We start from the raw sequence: 19912 nt of genomic DNA on the forward strand, positions 1-19912 counted from the left end.
GAGAGCAAGAACGTCCGCGTGCCAGAGGGAGAGCAAGAGAGCAAGCACGTCCGCGGGCCAGAGCGAGAGCAAGAGAGCAAGCACGTCCGCGGGCCAGAGCGAGAGCAAGAGAGCAAGCACGTCCGCGGGCCAGAGGGAGAGCAAGAGAGCAAGCACGTCCGCGGGCCAGAGGGAGAGCAAGAGAGCAAGCACGTCCGCGGGCCAGAGGGAGAGCAAGAGAGCAAGCACGTCCGCGGGCCAGAGGGAGAGCAAGAGAGCAAGCACGTCCGCGGGCCAGAGGGAGAGCAAGAGAGCAAGCACGTCCGCGGGCCAGAGGGAGAGCAAGAGAGCAAGCACGTCCGCGGGCCAGAGGGAGAGCAAGAGAGCAAGCACGTCCGCGGGCCAGAGGGAGAGCAAGAGAGCAAGCACGTCCGCGGGCCAGAGGGAGAGCAAGAGAGCAAGCACGTCCGCGGGCCAGAGGGAGAGCAAGAGAGCAAGCACGCCGCGGGCCAGAGGGAGAGCAAGAGAGCAAGCACGTCCGCGGGCCAGAGGGAGAGCAAGAGAGCAAGAGAGCAAGCACGTCCGCGGACCAGAGGGAGAGCAAGAGAGCAAGCACGTCCGCGGACCAGAGGGAGAGCAAGAGAGCAAGAGAGCAAGCACGTCCGCGGACCAGAGGGAGAGCAAGAGAGCAAGCACGTCCGCGGACCAGAGGGAGAGCAAGAGAGCAAGCACGTCCGCGGACCAGAGGGAGAGCAAGAGAGCAAGCACGTCCGCGGACCAGAGGGAGAGCAAGAGAGCAAGCACGTCCGCGGACCAGAGGGAGAGCAAGAGAGCAAGAGAGCAAGCACGTCCGCGGACCAGAGGGAGAGCAAGAGAGCAAGCACGTCCGCGGACCAGAGGGAGAGCAAGAGAGCAAGCACGTCCGCGGACCAGAGGGAGAGCAAGAGAGCAAGCACGTCCGCGGGCCAGAGGGAGAGCAAGCACGTCCGCGGGCCAGAGGGAGAGCAAGAGAGCAAGCACGTTCGCGGGCCAGAGGGAGAGCAAGAGAGCAAGCACGTCCGCGGGCCAGAGGGAGAGCAAGAGAGCAAGCACGTCCGCGGGCCAGAGGGAGAGCAAGAGAGCAAGCACGTCCGCGGGCCAGAGGGAGAGCAAGAGAGCAAGCACGTCCGCGGGCCAGAGGGAGAGCAAGAGAGCAAGCACGTCCGCGGGTCAGAGGGAGAGCAAGAGAGCAAGCACGTCCGCGGGCCAGAGGGAGAGCAAGAGAGCAAGCACGTCCGCGGGCCAGAGGGAGAGCAAGAGAGCAAGCACGTCCGCGGGCCAGAGGGAGAGCAAGAGAGCAAGCCTGTCCGCGGGCCAGAGGGAGAGCAAGAGAGCAAGCACGTCCGCGGGCCAGAGGGAGAGCAAGAGAGCACGTCCGCGTGCCAGAGGGAGAGCAAGAGAGCACGTCCGCGTGCCAGAGGGAGAGCAAGAGAGCACGTCCGCGTGCCAGAGGGAGAGCAAGAGAGCACGTTCGCGTGCCAGAGGGAGAGCAAGAGAGCACGTCCGCGTGCCAGAGGGAGAGCAAGAGAGCACGTCCGCGTGCCAGAGGGAGAGCAAGAGAGCACGCGTAGACTATTTGGTTGTCGATAAGGTGGGAGACGGAACTGAAGTAATGGATTTGATCATAGACACAGATTATTTGGTCGACGATGAAGCGGTCGACGGGATGATGGTAGTAGTCGTTGACTAAGCCTTTGGACCACCTATGTGTCATTGATGAGGATGTTGTAGACGGAGGAACTGTCTACATGGACGAGCGTCGCATCTCCAAAGAGTGCTTGGATGTTGAAGATGCAACTGAAGGCATTCATGGCACTGTAGTGGTCAACGAAGTGACCGTCGGTGTAGACAAAGATGTTGACGAGGGGGCAGCCAGAGCATGCAATCCATGTCCCTTTTTTGCCTCCTTCCCACAAGAAGATTCTTCATGGGACCACAACCTCTGATGAGGGAGTGTGCTCTAGGTGTCAGCTGTGCCTGGCAGAGGCATAACAGACAGAGGCAGGGTCAGACCTGCTGGCACCTTCCTCCAACCAGGCCACTAACCTCTGATGGCAGTCCTTGTGGGTCTTGGATGAGAACAACTGACAAATGGTACGTACGATTGTTCAAGTCTTTGTCCCGGTACAGACAGAGACATTGCTCATGAAGATCCTTGTTGTACACGCTCTTAAGGTGAGAAGTCAAGCAGGCCTTCAACATGCATTTTTTCTGAGTGTCTGTCATGATGTCCTCAGACTCCTGAAGCTCTTAAATGGGATGGGAGGAATACCGCAAACTCAAAGGCTATGGAATGAGCTGAATGTTCACCCCAGTCTGCGAGAAGCAATAGCTCCAAACCAAGATGATATTATGGAAAAACGAACCAAAGAGATTTCTCAAGGACTCCCAACACTTAGCGTTCAGTAAAGAATCTAAAGATAGCCACCAGGGGTGGAGCCAAGGAGGCCTGTCTAATTGGCTGTGGGCAGTATGACCCAAAAATGACGGATAGAGACAGGCAGTTTAGAAATGTAAAGGTAAACTTCTTTGATGTTACTGAGGATTCCCAGCCTGACAATGAGGAATATTCAAGAGCATGTGAATCCATTAAAGATCCAATGCTGGAAAAGCAGAGAGCATGCATGTGTGAGGGAGGCCCAAGCTTGCTCTGAACTCATGTGTGACGGTTCACGTGCCAGAGAGTAAGCATGCCAGATGGAGGAGAGAGACCGAGCATGTGCACCAGCGAGCAAGTCTGAGAGCGTCAGAGTGCAAGCAAGCGTGCACATGTAGGAGAGAGCGCAAGAGATTGTACGAGAGACTGTAGGTGTGGGATTGGGCGCACACATTTGTGCAATATTGTATGCAATATATGTGATTGTATGCGATCTGTGTGCGTGTACATGTACAGGTGTGCATGTGCACTTGTACGGTGGGGTGTCCTGGTGCGTGCTTGGAGAGGGAAAATGTTTATTGCAATAAATGTCCTCTTCTGAAAATCTGCAATTTATAATTGAATATTGTTTCTCTTCCTTTGCCCCAAAATCAAAGCAGAGCTATGGCAATTCTTAAATAAGCATGAGAGGACTCCAAACCAAAAGATTAGGATTGCAGGCAAATAGATTGCAGGGCATCACAAAGCAGCTGCATGCAGGGGCTGTGCATTACATATGAACAGCAGTGCTGAGAGGAAAGTTAGGAGTGCAGGAAAGTGTCAATGAATGAAAGGACAGAGGTGGAAAATTACGATAGGGCTTTATAACTTGTCCCGATGCTTGATGCATTGGTATTATGCGATAACAGCCTAGTTGTGTGGGATTGCATGTGTACTGATCGTTAAGTGGAGGATGGGGGCGGGGGGGTCAAACCCAACATTATAGAAAAATTGACCACAGTATGTCTGCCGATATCAGCATTTCTAACCCGTTGTTGCTGCTTCTAAGTTAGTAACTGCAGAATGATGCTGTTCACGTTTCATAAATGCTCTCACCACTTTTTCCAGTTCTTCTTTCTCCCATTGGGAAGTCTCTCTTACCATCTCCATTTCCTGCACAGAAACATAACACAGGCATTAGACAACACGCCAGGTCCTCTGCTGACCATAATAATCAGAGCTTGCAACGGCCCCATCATTTTCCATGATAGGACCAGGGAACCATAAAGGATTTCACATTCTGCTTCATATTTACTTTTGAAAAACACATATCCTAAGTGCCACAGATTATACATCAGTGTTGGTGGGTACATGACAAAACATTAATGTAGCTACAAAGATCACACACATGCAGGCAACATTGACAGAGGGGATGGTGAAGACGGGGTGGTACTCCAAGGGGATGGAGTTCGAGGACAGCCGAAAAATTTCACATTCCTGAGGAATCAAAACTATTTCAGGCTGTGAAGACAAACGTCCTTGGATATGATGCACCCAGACCTTTTTGTTATTTACCCCCTTATGGATCAATAACCTTCCCCTCCATCCCCCTCAATATGCCCCATCCAGGGCCAAAGTGGTGATGCTTCTGTGCATGTGTGCTGGTGTTGCCTTCAAAGCTACTTTTTGCCACTTCGGTGAGCACCAAACCTTTCTGAAGATGTTTGTTATTGTTAGGCAAAGTTTGTATGCAGTACCCTTTGGGACGACTACACACAACTAGGACTACAGGTGTAAGTAAAACAAACCTTTGGTATAAGTCTGTAATACACAGTTTTGGCAGCGGGGCTGAGCAGCCAGCCGGATCTCAGGAGGGCAATGTGAGAAGTAATGATGTTACACAAAGGTCTACAATCACAAGTGTTGAAGTAAACTCTTACACTTAAGGTTTCTTTGAGAAATACTTATAAATGTATGTATCTGTCAGTTCTAAAACATTCATAAGAAGGAGGAAATATAATCACACACAAATTAACTTCAAAACTATTTCATAATACTTTCAAGAGGAGTAAAAGGCAAAGATTATTAGAACATGAAAGGTTACAATTATTCTTAGACAATGCAAATACTTTGAGTTCACCAGAAAAGCCAATTCAATTGAATAGGGTAGGCTAAAGTAAAGTCTTGGATAGGATAAAAACGGTTCTGGTAAGTAAACGGTAAAGTCTCTGCAAAAGTTCTCAGAAGTAGTTTGTAGAATTAATAATCATGTTGGGCAACCAGCTGATTAGGCCTGCAAGTTAAAACATCACTTTCACCGCGAGAGGCAAGTACGCTCAGTCTTATTACCACAGTACCTTTCAATTAAGAAAAGATGCAACCGATGACTTCTATTCCTGGCAGTTCCTGCAGATCTCGCTGTTCCTGTGCCTCGGTCATGGGGACAAGAGGGAGGACGTTGGGGGACTCCTGCACTGCACTGGGACTGGTTCAAAAGCTGGCACTTGGCAAATCTTCGATTCCAGTGGCTGTGAGCAAAGCCCAGAAACTGGGGTCCCTCTTCCAGGTTATTCAGATTCCTGCAGCACTCTGAGGAAACGGCAACCAGCTCTGAGATTGGTATCCAGATGGCTTACGGTCGAGTTGATTGGTTCCACCAACTCAAAGGAAGAAGTCGTCCTTGTAGGGGCTTCTCTGCAGAGGGGAACTTGGCAATTCAGACCTGCAGCAGGGCTTCACCGGGCAAACCAGCAGTCCAGGAGTTGCAGCAGCCGTCCCCTTCAAGCTCGTCTTCGGTTCTTTCTTTCCAGTGGTCGACTGCCTGCCAAGCTAAGAGACCTGCCTTTTATTCAGTTCTCTCCCATTCATTCCAGCCTAGCTGTCACTCACCCCGCAGGGTGGCTGTCCTTGCCGGACAGTAGGCCAGCCAATCCTAGGAGACTAAGCACAGGGAGTTTCGGGCACCTCCCTCACTTCCTTCCTACCCAGACACTCGGGCGCCAAAGGCGGCCTTCACTCTTGAAGCCTGCCAAAGGCGAAGGAACAAAAGGCACCAAACCTAGTTTGGCGCGCAGAGACAAACTCTAGAAGGACCTTTCGACAAAGAAATGGTGTAAAAAGACGGCCTGGACTTGTGTAAACAAAGGAGGCTCAGACGCCATCTTGAAAAACATGGCTACCGCGATTTAATGCTACCAGTGTTCGCGGTTGGGAAAAATCATGGTAGTTTGTTGTAAAACCACTGCCACCAGCCATTCTGAGAGGAAAGGCTAGCATTTGACTGCTACATGAGTATCTAGACACAGGGGATACTAAGTAACCCCTCCAGCACTCTATTGTAAAATAGGGTGTGCTGGGTCTAGGTATGCTAAAAGACTAGTAAACTCAATTTCACTTTACTTACTCTAGGAAAAAGTTGTTTGTCCCAGAGAAGGTATTTAAAACTTGGGAAAGCCTCAAAGGGTTTCCCTGTGCCATTGCTGAGGGTGCTGTGTGACACAAATGAAAGGATGATGCCTATGGAGTTGGTTAGACTCCATAACCAAAGAAAACACACGAGTAAAACAAATTTCCAAACACATGAGAGAGTGGGAAAAAGGGTCAGACTCTCCAGGTAGGAAAATCAAGTCCTTAAAATCAAGCAAAGTTGCTGGGGGTCTCTAAGGTGAAGGGAATTAGCACATTTATGAGAATTCTCCGTAACAGGTATGCCTCCCCTAACCTCCAGCATAGATCTATCCAGATCTCACTGGGACCAAACCTTGAGCAATTAGGTCTCCCCGGGAGTTCTTATCACTTTAAGTAGTGCAACACAAAGGGACCTTACAGTAAACCCATCCTGGCAGTGTGCCGAACTATTGGCAGTTTTACCTTAAGTCATGGCTGCGCCATGTGGGCTACTGTAACGCACAGGGAACTCTTGCTTCCCAAGTGAGCCCTAAAAACGACATCCCTGTCCAATAACTGTTGTCGGCAGGCACGCATCCATGCATGCATGCATGCATGCACGCACTCAGGCCTTCCCGTAGAGTCCATATATTGTGAATGAGTACATGAGCTATGCCCTCTAGCAAACAAAGGACTCTGGATGGGATGTCTGGAAGGGTTAGGAGGCCACCCTAGCTATGATGAACAAGGAGCTCAAAGAGGTTAGCCAAAAACCAGTCAAGGTAGTTTGCAAAGCGGTCAAAGCTTAGTCTGAGGAGGGCCCCTGGCCCCATTCAGTCTCCCGAGTCTGAGTTGGACTAGGGGCCCTCACAGTGAGCGCACACAGTATGACACAATAATTCAAGTTTGATAGTTATAAAAATACAGTAATTCATTTTAGGCCTTATGAACACACTGGAAAAAGAATCTAGCAGGCAGTATCATCACAGAATGTTCTATAATACAAATATATACAATCACCAGTAGGTTTACTCAAACATCAGATAACTTTTAAAAAGCAGGTACGCTAGATGTAGTAAATGTTGGGAACCAAGCACAAGAACAATATCCTGACTTGAGAAGCCGAAAGCACAAGGTGAGTGGGGCCTCGTGCCCAAAAGTCACAGGGTTCAATACAATGTTTTTCACCAGTATGAGCTCTCTTCAGAAACTCATACTGGTGAGTGTAATGGGCTTGTGATGGTTATCATTTAAAATTATTTAAAAGTTCTAAATCAATTATCAAAGGAAAGACAAGTGTTCTCCTTTCTTCCAGACACAATGCAAACCCAGGGATAGGATATCTGACCCAGGCTCAACGACCAAAGGTGAGTGGAATGTAGATAGGCGACAAAGGGACAGTGGACAGGCAAACTGATGCTTAGTTACGTCCTTGACTCCTATTTTCCCAGAAATCTATGAATTGTCTGTGGCTTGTTGGGGGCTCCACCTTCCGCCCTTGGTTCCAGTGGGATGTGCGCAGGAGTGGCAGGTTCAAGGATTCTTCCAGTCGGCTGGTAACGCAAGAAGCAAGCCCTATCGGTGAAACAATGCAGAATTTAACGATGCAGGCCTCCTTCGAACACTTCACTGGGAGGAAGGAGACTTCCAGCGATGATCACTGAGCACAGGCGATGATGGGCGTCCTTCCAGACGCGGTCACAGCAGCTGCTCAAGGGCAGGTTCCTGTGAAGGTGGGACGCTCAAATTGAGGGAGAATGTGACTTGTGCCACAAGCTGGCAGCCACCAAGGTGCTGGACTTCAATTCAGATCGGCGATTGTTCTGGTGAGGGAGTACACGAGAGAGCTAACCAGCCCAACAGGCAGTTCTGATACACTTCCGAAGGCTCTGGAGGGCTAGATCCTCGAGAAGGCATCACAATTAGATGGTCCTACTAATCCAAAGGCTGACACACTGCTCAGGGTCTTCGGAGATAATGCAGAGGAGCAGGGCTTCACCGGGCCAAACACAGGAAGGGATGCTAGGCCACTTCAGGAGTCATTTTTGGATCTTCAGCAGGCTGCTCTTCGAGGGATTCTTGGCTCCAACGTAGATCTGATGAATAACTGCAGAGGTCCTGCTTTTATCCAGGATACGAGCTGGAAGCAAGGCCAAGCCTGCACCAGTCAAACAGCCAGTAGTATTTCTGGCACCAAGGATGTGGACTGGGACTAGACAGACCCCAGCCCCCTTCCACACCCACACAAATACTCACTGGCCCACGAAAGCTGCAGCTTTCCCAGGCAAGACCTTATTAGGACTTTCTGGCCCTGTGAAGACAGGAAGGCGGCCATACTACATTATGGCCAAAGCACAGTCAAAAATATGGTGGCATGGCTATTCTAGGGCACTAGCCACGTTTATTTGCCATAATGCATAAACACAAATGTGCAAACCAAATAAAAATGCATAAACTGTACAAATGTAATTGTGCAATAACCCAAACTTATCAGTGTAAAAACCTGGGGCGATACAAAGATATCTCCCTTGCACTGCATTTTAAGATGCCGTGTGTGTTAGGTTAGATTTTTCAATTTATGCCATATCTCCCTCACTTGTGAGACCCCCCCAGCTCTTTTGCTGGACTGAGGGCTTTTTAATTTTTACTCCTGAGTGAGTGGGACCTTTTTCTCACTCACTCATGTGTTTTCCTGACTATGATTTTCTATGTTCCTTACTGTTTTATGGAGTCTGATAAACTTCATAGACATCTGCTTTTGCATTGCGACACACAGCACCTTTTGTGCAGTGCTACTGAGAAGTCCCTTGGACTTCTCTTCATGTTTAACTACATTTTCTTGGGTGAACTACTGTTCCCAAGAATAGTAAGATGAGCCTTGTCTGACTAACCTTTACATTATGGGTCCAGCACACATCACCCTATGTGGAGTGCTGGGGTTTACATAGTAACTCCTTTAACCCAGTCCTCCTTTAACATTGAATGGCTGGTGGTAGTGGTTTCTTTTTTACTACCTAGTGAGATGTATCACATGCACACATAACCATTTCTGGTTAGTGAGTTTCTTCTGGGCTTTTACTCGGTTGTTTGCATCAGGTTTGAGTCCTGTGTGTGGTTTGCCTTTGGCGGGCTTCAGCCCTGAAGCCCGCCCAAACTCCAGTGTGTCTGGAAAGACGGGAAGGGAGGGAGGGCCCCCGAAACTTCCCTGTCCTTTGTCTCTAGGTATGCCTGAGTGAAAGCAGTTCCAATTGGCCGGCTGGCTGTCCTGAAGGACAGCCACCCTGATGTGTGATTGACAGCCTAGGGCTGTGAATGAATTGGAACTTGCATAAAAATCAAGGTTCTTCTGAGTGCTCGGTGAAGCCCTGCAGCTGTGCTGACCTTTTTCGAATCCACAGAGAAGCTCCGGAAGGGAACATCTAACCCAGAGACCAACTCCACTTCGGCGCAATCCCTGACTTGCAGTGCCTCTCCGTTGCTGCAGAAGCCCAATGCCAGGGGTCGAGTGTCCATAACTTCTGCCGCAGAACGAATCTGGCCAAAAGCTCCAGGAGCCTCCTAAGGACACTCCAGAAGCAGGAAATCTTGATCCAGAGTCCAGTATCGAAGTAGCAAGGAAAGTCCAACCAGAGATTTGTTCTGCATCATTGCTGTGTGCGAAGCGCTGAAACGGCAAAGTACCACTGAATCGAAGAGAGCCCGTAGCTGCAGACAACCGCAACGAGAACTGCCTCGGGAGCCCTCCAGATGTCCTCCCTCTTGTCCCCACGAATGAAGCTCAGTAAACAGGGTCTACATAGCTGCAGCAAGACGACATCCAGCTGGACCACTTTTCTTCTAACCAGAGGTACTGTTTGGGCTTGGGGGTAAGCCTTACGTCGTGCTGTCTCGCTTGAGATTTGTACTTGCTTAACTTTGAGTTGATTTCAACTCCCCTTTGCACAGGCCTAACAGCTTGTGTGTCTTCAGTGATTTCCTTTGAACTATCTGAATTTGTGAAAGACTTTATCCAAGAAGTGCATCAGAACTATAGACTTTGTCCAAATTACTTTGGCTGTCCTGGCTCCCTAAAGGTACTCTTCTAATTCCATTGACTTTGGTCTTGCTTGTCCCTCCATAGGTTGTAGCTTGTTGAATAATGTTACTGCTGGGAAAGGCTTGCCTAGACTTCACTGGGGGATTCAGTTGTCCTCACCTTTTTAAGAAACCGTTCTAACCTTTTTATTTTCCATAACCCTTCCTTTCTGCAACCCAGAGTCTACAAAGCATATTGGTGTGATATATACATGCAAATACTATCCTTGTGACTGAGGTCACTTCAGGGTGTAGGTGAAGTGTATTGAGCATATCCAAAGAGTATTCACCACCTCTATTGTGTCTTTAAAGTATCTCCGAAGTTTACTTGAACCATTACAAAGAATTGCCTTTTTTAAGAATGCTTATTTTAAAACGGAAGTTAAATAACTATTTATAACTGAAACCTTGTGTGCAAGTGTCACTTGGTTACTCTTATTGAGTGATTTCATCTGTACAACTCTACAGCTCACATTTACCTCCCTTTAGATCAGCCTGGCTGCTCAGTCACACTACCAACCTGTGTAGTACAGACCTATCCCAAAAGGTGGGTTACCTAATACCAAGCAGAAAACTCGTGCGTATACTCACACAGTGTGACTGCACCAATTCTTACTTAACAGCCTAACATTGGCCCTAGACCCAACATTGAGACTTGTGCCTCTGATGCTTGTGAGCCACACTAAAAGTCCAGATGGGTTTTGGGGACGTAAATAAACTGTGGTCTTAGAAGCCCAATTTCTCTGTGTTTTACATATCCTGAAAATGTATTTACTGTGTTTTTTACCAGAATATTTTGAAGTTCCTTCCAAAGCACAACCTTATTATAAAGGGTATATTTTTTACATGTATATAATGTGGACCTACCCGTTAGGGAAGATTGAATGCAGCAACCCTGGGGGAGACTACACCAGCCTGGTCCTCTTGTTAATAGGTAACCCAACTATTGGTATAGGCCTGTACTACAAATGTTGGTAGAGTGAGTGAGCAGCCAGACTTATATCAAGAGGGTAAACGTGAGCTGTAGAGATTCAACACAGAGTCACAATTACAAGTATCCACATAACACCTATACTCAAGGTTTTCTAGCAAATAATTATTTAACAGTTTCAAATACAATATTTAAAACGGCAATAGGCAACAATAAAAATACACTTCATAACACTTCCTCTGATTTAAGGTAAGCAAGGGGATACCCTTTTTGGATGCCTCACAAACACTTCCTACACCCTGAGGTGACTTCAATTACTAGGACAATGTTTGGCATGGATATATCACTTTTTGTACTTGATGTAATACTGAGGTGTGGAAAAGGTTAGGGAAGAAAAAAATATTACCAGGTTCTCGGAGCATTTGAATACTTTTCAATCTCCCAATGAAGTCTAGATTAGATCTTTCCCAGCAATACACGTTAAACTTATGTACCACCTATGAGGGACAGTTAGAATCAAAGTCAATGGGTTAGAAGAGTCTGCAGAGAGCCAGAACAGCCAAGGTCAATTTGAACAAGGTCTATGGAGCTGAGGCACTTCTTTAGATAACACAAAAGTCTTGCAAAATGTTTGTTAGAGAGTTTGTAGTACAAGAATCACTGTTGGGATACATGCTATAAGGCTTGTGATGGGTAGAGCTGGAATCAACTCTGCAAAAAGCAGCTACTGCCAGTCTCCAGTGAGAACAAGCAAGCTACAGACAAAAGAGGTAAGTACCCCTTAGTCAAGACTGTACCTTAGGTTTGAAGAAGAGGATCCAGCTGGCTTCTGTTCTGGTTGCAGTCTTGCAGATCCTGGGTTCCTGGGCCTCAATTGTGTGGATAAGAGGGAGGAGGTCTAAAGTACTCCTGCACTATAGTTTGAAGGTCGTCGGTGGCTACGGGCTCTCTTCAGATCAGCAGCACTTCACGATTCCAGCTACTCATCAATAGCACCACCGCGGTTTTTGGACACTGCATGGGCTCCCTTCAATCCTCGAGTCCCGCACTCTGGTGAGGGGACTCATCCTGCTTCAGGGGGGTCCTCAGGATCTTCCTGGAGCTCTGGTTTGGCTTAAAGACGATGCACTAGATTCTGGGTTTCCTAACCCCTGGCACTCTGTTCCAGCAGCATCAAAGTAGTACAGCCAACAGGGATAGATTTTCCAGCAGTCTCCATCTTGGGGTCAGTTGGTCCCACCAACCCAACGGAAGAAGTCGTCTGTTCTGTGCTTCTCTAGTCGATATGAAATTGGAGCTTCAGCACTGCAGCAGGGCTTCACCAGGCAGTTCAACAGCCCAGGAGGGTGCAGCAAGGGTCTCTACCAGTTTCCTTCGCCAGATGTTTCGTCCAGTGGTCGACTCTGTCTTCTGTTCAAGAGACCTCGCCTTTTATGCAGGTTTCTCCCATTCATGCACAGCCTAGCTGTCACTCACACAGCAGGGTGGCTGTCCTATAAGGACAGCCAGCCAGCCAATCAGCACTGAGTGCATTCAGTTAACCAAGGAGAATAAGGACAGGGAGTTTCGGGCATCTCCCTCACTTCCTGCCCTGCCAGACACACTGAAGCCAGGAGGCTGGTTTCAGCATTGAAGCCCACCAAATGCAAAACGAACAAAAGGGTTAAACCTGGTTTGGGGCGCAAAGTAAAACCTAAGACAGACCTCACAAGCAAGAAATGGTGAAAAACAGACGACTAGGCATTTTCACAAAATGGGCACCCATGGGTGCATTACTGCAGCTGAGATTCAGCCTGTGGTAAAAACGCACAATGGTAAGAGAATTAAACCACTGCACCAGCTATTAAAAGTAGTGAGGGTAAGAAACAATGCTACATGAGTAAGTAGGTAAAGGAGCTACTAAGTAAGCCCCTCCCCCACAGTACTTCTACGCAAGATAGGGTGTACTGTACCTACATAGGAAAAAGAAGAAGTAAAGTCAATTTCACTTTACTACTCTTGGGAACAGTAGTTTACCCAAGAGCAGGATTTTAATCTTATGAGGAATTCAAAGGACTTCTCTGTGACACTGCACTGAGGGTGCAGTGTGTCACATACAAAAGGTACATGCTTATGAAGTTGACAGACTCCAAAAAAGAAAGAAAACAGTCCAAATCAGATCAAAAATACTTGAGTGAGAAAAAATTCTCACTCACTCCAGGATAAAAATTCAAAGTCCTAAAGTCCAGCAAAAGAGCTGGGGGTCTCTAAGGTTGAAGGGAATTAGCACAGAAATGAAATTTCTCCCCAACAGGACCTCCTTGTGTGGTATCTAAATAATTTACTGGGTTAAAATCCAGCACCTAGAAATGAAGTGTATGAAAAATCTCCAACATCACCTCTAGAAAGTAGATCACTGAAGACTGTCACGTTTAACACTGATCTTCCAAAACACCAAATTGAGCATTTATGAAGTACATTTTACGAAGGGCTCCATCAGTCCCATTTGAATCCCCAATGAGGCCTCAGATTAAAACTCATTGGGAAAACTCGAATAACGAGTGAGGGAAAATGCAAAAAAATACTAATGGCCTCTACTCAGTCGCAGTTTAGGACTTCTGATCTCAAAGCGACACAGAAACCACTCTAACAGCAGATTGGGGACAGCCTTTCTAACTCTGAAATTAAGATTAGATGAGCAGAAGCGAAAATAAGCTCCTGGCTGTCCTGGGTGTCGGGCATCACCCAGTAGGCAGGAGCTACCGCTGGGGAACCAGTAGCGGGTCCACAGCGCACCACAAAGCTAACTTCCACATAAAGCACACTAACATTTTGTTCATTATGTATGATTCACTATGTTTAAATTAGTACTGGATGTGTCCTAATTCTTCTTTATTAGAATCCTGAGTTACTGAAAGTTAATGTAACATCCAAGTTTTTAAGGCACAAATTGACATAGGTAGCCAAAAGTAGCTACTAGTAGCTGTTGGTTTCAAGCTAGCCAGGCTTTCCTAGGCTAGAAGCAGGAGCTAAATAGCTCCCAGCTCTCCTCGATTTTGCAACCTGTAACTCCCCAGTTTCTGGTACAGCATCCAGCCACATGGTGTGTAAGCAATTTTCTACAAATTCCTGCCAGAACATTCTTTTTCCCCAGAAAAGTGTACCCACTGCTGGCAATAGACATTACAATTGGAGGGGGGCGGGGTAAAGGGGTCAGCTTTACAAAGTTTCAGCTAGATACATGCTGCAGCAAGCACAATAAAGACAAAACAATGCTATGTACATTCCTTTTAATGTCCAAGTATAAATGATAGATGAGCAGAACCATATAGAACCAGATACCGCCATTGCTACTCTCATGGCTAGTCTTGCGGATGCATTCCAAGAAGAAACATTTCAATACTTTGCTTTGTAGACAAAGTGGGAGGGTCAGTGGTTCAAGTGTACGAAAAGAAGTAGTGGAACTATGTTCCCTACTGGCCTGCACCACTCCCCACAGTACCATCGCTGCGCCCCTTCCCATGCATAATAAAACCCAAAAAAACATGTGCCTGGTCTTTAAGGAAACGTCCTGTTCAGTGCACTGAAAGTGCAAGTTTCTTTGAAAAATAAAAGTATAGGAACGGTAAAACTTAAAAGAAGTAGAGGAGCAGCGCTCCCGACCGCTCCCACCCACTTCGACCACTGGGGAGGGTCGATAAGACTGGGGTTGGCTGGCTTGGTGGTAAATGCACTCAGTCTCACCTTCTGCATGATTTCCATCTCTTCGGGACTTAGATCTCGGTCGATGGACGAGATGCTCTCCATACTGTTCTTTCTGGCTATCCCAGCAGCAAAAGGGTTGGCAATAATTCCAGGAGAGACCTGAAAATAAAAAATAAAGAGGACATCAGCAACACCACCATGTCCTAACCCCAACACCGGGGCTGAAATGAAGACTTCAGAAAAAGCTTGACACTTAGCGGCAGATGTAGGGATGTGGGCAGGGCCTAGCAAATTCACAAAACCAACCATTGTAGGCTAATACTTCCCGCTGGGAGTTGATTGAGTCTATGAGGTGGGAAACAGTGTTTGGCACTAGGTCCCTCTAGGAATGCAGCATAGGGTTACCGGCTGGCAATGTCCGGTGTGTGACTTGTGTTTGTTATTTGAATCTCGAGTGGCCTCGAGATTCTCACTGCTGCACCTGAAGTATAACTCACTTCAATCATACATACTTCTAAAGACGCTTTGGCTTAATTGCCTCTTGTGAATTTTACGATTTTTTTGTTGCGCCTCCCACCCCATATTTTGTTCATTCAGGGCATAGCATGAAAAGCAGTCAGGGGGCTTGTTAGGTTAGAATTGGGGTAGTGACACTATGTGAGACTACACAATACTTATCTACTTGGCATTGGGTAACCCACCTTTTGGTATAGTCCTGTACTACACAAGTTGGTAATGTGACTGAGCAGCCAGGCCTATCTAAGGAGGGACAAATGTGAGCTGTAGCAATGAAAGTCGCAAATACAAGTATCCAAGTAACATTTACACTCAAGGTTTCAGTTATAGTTATTTAACATTTTTTTTAATATTCGTTCTTTTGAACATGTAGCAATCAAATATACTTTAAAAATACTTTCCCAGAAGCGGCATAAGTTAGTGGATACTCTTTGGTTATGCTTTTTACACACTTCCTGCACCTGGGGGTGAGACTTCAAAGACAGTAAGGGCATATGGAGTGCATTACTCACCATAATCGTATTTCTGGTGCTTGGATCTGCTTAGATTCACATGCTATGCATAGGCCGACATCTAGTGGAAGCAGCGGAGTATTACAGTTTTTCGAAACTCGAATTTGGGCATTGAAATAGGGCATGCCAGTAATACTATCCCTGTTGTGAAGTCCCCTGTACCCATAATCCCTGACGTGTGTGGGGTCCTCAGGTTGTATTTTTTCTGACATGAGGTAGCATGAGGAGTAGTGCGAGTACAGAGTTCCAAAACAGATACATACATACATGGAAAGCTCAAGTAAACATCTATGCACCTTCTCTCAGGGTGGGCGCATGTGAATCTGAGCAGATACAAGCACCAGAAATACGATTACGGTGAGTAATGTATTCCTTCTGATGCTTTTCTAATCTGCTTAGATCACATGCTATGCATAGATTAGCGAGCAGTGTTATGAGAAGATGGTGGGTTGTGAGAAGGAGTAGCGGCAAATAGAGGTTTTAAAACCGCTTCTCCCACCTGTGTATCTGTTTTGGAATGTGTGTCAATGCAGTAGTGCTGAGTGAAGGTATGAACTGAGCTACATGTGGCTGCTCTGCAAATGTTGTCTAAAGGTACGTTTGCAAGAAAGGCTAACATAGCCCCAGTGCCCCTTGTGGAGTGGGCTCCTGGTGTAGAAGGCAGTGTCTTGTTTGCTAATGAATAGCATAATTGTATACATTTGACTATCCATTTGGAGATTGCTCTTTGAGATGCGCTCTCCTTGTCTGCCTGTAGCCATGGAGACAAACAGTTGATCAGTTTTCCTAAGCAGTTTGGTTTTATCTACATAGTGGAGAACCGCTCTTCTCACATCAATTGTGTGGAGTTTGACTTAAGCTGAGCTAGTTGGCTTTTGAAAGAAGGCCAGGAGCTCAATACAGGGTTACGTGAAATTTGGAAATAAATTTTGTGTGAAAACCTAGGGTGAGTCCGTAAAACCAATTTGTCTTTATGGATGACAAAGAAGGGGTCCTGGACTGACAATGCTCAGATCTCGCTGACTCTTCTTATGGATGTGAAAGCCAGAAGGCAGTTGTATAGGTAATTTCTCCAAGGGTGGCCTGTTGCAAAGGCTAGAAGGGGAGTCCCATGAGTTTTGCTAGTACTACGTTTAGATCCCAACCAGGCTGGGGGTTAGAGACTGGAGGATGTATTCTTTTCACTCTCTCCATGAAAGCTTTGATTACTGGCGCTTTCCACCATGAGATCTTACTTTGAGAGGTGGTGTATGCTGATAAAGCTGCTAGGTGGACTTTAAGACAATTAAAGACCAACCCTGAATCCAAAAGGTGGAGCATGCAAGTAAGAATGTGTGATGGCATACACTCTATGGGGTTGATCCGTTTAGATTGCCACCAAATGACAAATCTCTTCCACTTGTGGAAATAGCAATGTCTGGTGTTTGGTTTCCTCACTTCTTTTAGGATGTCCATACACCGTTGTGGAAGATTAAGGTGTCCGAACTCTAGGACATCAGGAGCCATGCTGCCAAGTTCAAAGAGTGAGGTTGTGGGTGTATCGTTGTCCCCCCGTGTTGAGTCAACAGGTCGACCTGGTACGGGAGTTTGATGGGATCGCACATCCCCAACTTGCGTAGATGTGGAAACCACGGTTGTCGCACCCACATAGGAGCAACCAGGATGAGTGTCATCTGTTCCCTGTGTATTTTGTGCACTATCCTGCTGATTAATGGAGTCGGGGGGAAAGGCGTAAGCAAATATCCCTGACCAGTTCATCCATAGGGCGTTCCCCTTGGAGAGTGGCTGGGGAAACATGGACGCGAAGTCTGGGCATTGCTTGTTGTCTTTGGTAGCGAACACGTCTAGAGAGGGGTAACCCCAAAGAGAGAAGATGTAGTCTATGACGTCCGTGTGTAGTTTCCACTCGTGCTCTTCTGGTAGAGGGTCTCTGCTTAGAGAGTCCGCTAGTGTTTAGTATTCCTGGAACATGATGGGAGGGAAGGGTCATCCCTCGTCTGAGTGCCCACTTCCATAATTTCTGTGCCAGTTTGGACAGATTTGGCGAGTGTGTACCTCCTTGTTTGTTGACATAAATCATTGCGGTTGTGCTGTCTGTTAGGACTTGTACCGACATGTTCGCTAGATGTTCCTCGAAGGCTTGTAGGGCTTTGAGGACAGCCAATAATTCCAGAACATTTATGTGTTTCTGTGCAGTGACTTGTGACCACAGGCCGTGTGCTGTGTGGTGAAGATAGTGGGCACCCAACCCGGAAAGGGAGGCGTCCGTCATGACGACCGCTTGTGCTTCCGGTTCGTGGAAAGGCTTGCCTTGCGTAGATTTTCCTTTGACCACCAGCATAAGTTCTGAACCAGTGTTGGCAAAACAACCACTAGATCGTTCCACTGACCACTTGCCTGACCCCATTGTTTCGCCAATCATTAGTGGATTGGTCGAATGCGTACGCTTATCCGGAGACTGGCTCGATACTGGGGTATTTGCCGAAGCATATTTTGCACTCTTTCCATGGATGGGTAGGCTAAGCCTGTCTATGTATCTAAAACAGCTCTTAGGAACTGTTTTGATGTGCTTGGTATTAGACTTGACTTTCTCGTTCATTGAGAAGCCCAATTGGAAGAGAAGGTCTATTGTCCTTTGCATGTTTGTCTTGCAAAGCTGGTAGTTTTCTCTTGTGAATAGCCAGTTGTTCAGGTCAGGGTACACTGGGATAGACTCCCTGCATAGGTGCACTGCCACCACCACCAGTACTTTGGTGAACACCCCTGGAGCTGAGGCTATAACGAAGGGCAGTAAATTGAACTGATAGTGTTGGTCTGCTACTTTGAATCGCAATAATCTGTGCGCTGGGAACATCGAGATCTAAAAATAGGCATCTTTCATGTCCAATGTTGCCATGTGATTCCCCCCCCTTTTTAATACAGGGATTACTACTTGTAGCGTTGTCATGCGAAATCCTTGTGGTTTTACAAATTTGGTTGCAGGATGTAGGTCTAGTACTGGGCGCATGGTCAGATCTTTCTTTGGAACAAGGAAGTATGTTGAATAAATACCCTTGTTTACCTCTTTGTGTGGCAAGAGCTCGATGGAGTCCTTGAGAAGTAGAGCTTTCACCTCTTCTAGCAGGATTAGTTCTTCCTGCGATGGTTTCTTCTGGCGTGGGGGGGAGGTTTGACTGTCTTCCTTGAAGCTCTATACAATAACCCCATTCATCCGATGTTATAGCCTCCCATTCGTGGGTTTAAAACGATATTCGTCCCCCGACTGCTGAGGCATGGGAGGGGACCCGTAGCGGGGCGTCATTGCTTAGAGGGCGTTCCTCCACCTCTGGTGGGGAACCTCTCCCTCTTCCACGGGCCCTGTGCTGACCCCTGGGGTAACCCTGGTTGGCTTGTTGATTTGTATTCCAAGATGAACCCTGGTTTTGGTTGTATCCTGTTCCTCTTTGCACGCTTTGCCCCCGAAAGCGACAAAAATTACTACCACCTCTTTGTGGTTGTCCATTAGTTCGTTGACCAAGTGATTTGAGGGTCTCATTCATCCTTGGCAGACTTGAGGACGTCTTCAACTGCCTTCCCAAATAATACGTTTCGCTCCACTGGCATATTTAGTAGGGTAGATTGAGTCTCAAGCTTAAACCCCGATTGTCTAAGCCAGGCATGTCGTTTTAAAATGGTGGCTTCAGCAATAACGCGTCCCGCATTGTCAGCTCCGTCGAAGTTATTCTTTAAGAGGACGCCTGCTGTAGCTCTGCCTTCGGCAGCTAGAAGGGAGTTTTGCTTTCAGTGGATCTGGTGCTGACTCTGCTAGTGTCTTTACCTCATCCCAATTTGTGCAGTCATAGCTGGATAGCAAGGTGGAGTTGTTTGCTACACGTGCCTGGTATTCTGCAGTGGACGCCATCTTCCTGCCCATGGCATACAATTTTTTGCTTTCGTCTGGAGGGGCCTCAGAGGACAAGGAGGTACCAGCTCTTTTGCTGGTGGTGGTAACGACCAGAGAGTCAGGTCGAAGATGTCCTTATATATAGGGGGTCGGATAGTGCAGGTCTGAAGAGCTTTTCGATCCTAGGGTTTACTTCCCTGGTATTGTTAGGTTGTTCTAGGGCAGGTTGGATCCTTCTTTTAACCGATTTGAGCAGGGGGAGGAACTGGATTGCCGGTTTTTTATCAGCTAACATTTTCAGCAAAATCTTTGTCCTGTTGGACGTTGTGTGTTTCGATGCCGAAATGCTCTGAAACCCTTATTAGTATATCATTAAATAGTGGCTGGTTATCAACAGGACCGGCTCTTGCGGGACTGGAGAGTCCATTGCAAAAACTACAGACTCAGAGTCCTCCTGGTCTTGGTCGTCCTCTTCCCCGTCGTCATAACCCTCGATGTCCCTATAAGGGGGTTCACTCTCCTCCAAGTATTCCTCATCCCCTACATCCGGA

At 47.2% G+C, this 19912-nt stretch overlaps 1 protein-coding gene across 27 annotated transcripts in view; it reads right to left on the bottom strand.

The window, feature by feature from the left end:
• Positions 1 to 19912, bottom strand: part of SCRIB (scribble planar cell polarity protein) — a 1329907-nt gene that overhangs the window by 484615 nt on the left and 825380 nt on the right. For all 27 annotated transcript variants that reach the window (XR_011278687.1, XM_069621824.1, XM_069621823.1 and 24 more), the window contains 2 exons: positions 14490 to 14609; positions 3491 to 3547 (listed from right to left, as the gene is read on the bottom strand). Coding sequence is in view for 26 of the 27 variants with exons in the window: in XM_069621824.1 (XP_069477925.1) it covers positions 3491 to 3547; positions 14490 to 14609 (177 nt within the window). In the remaining variant the exon portion in view is untranslated. The remainder of the gene's footprint in view (positions 1 to 3490; positions 3548 to 14489; positions 14610 to 19912) is intronic.

Source organism: Ambystoma mexicanum, chromosome 5q (assembly GCF_040938575.1).
Source record: "Ambystoma mexicanum isolate Mex_15411 chromosome 5q, UKY_AmexF1_1, whole genome shotgun sequence".
Classification (NCBI taxonomy): Eukaryota; Metazoa; Chordata; class Amphibia; order Caudata; family Ambystomatidae; genus Ambystoma; species Ambystoma mexicanum.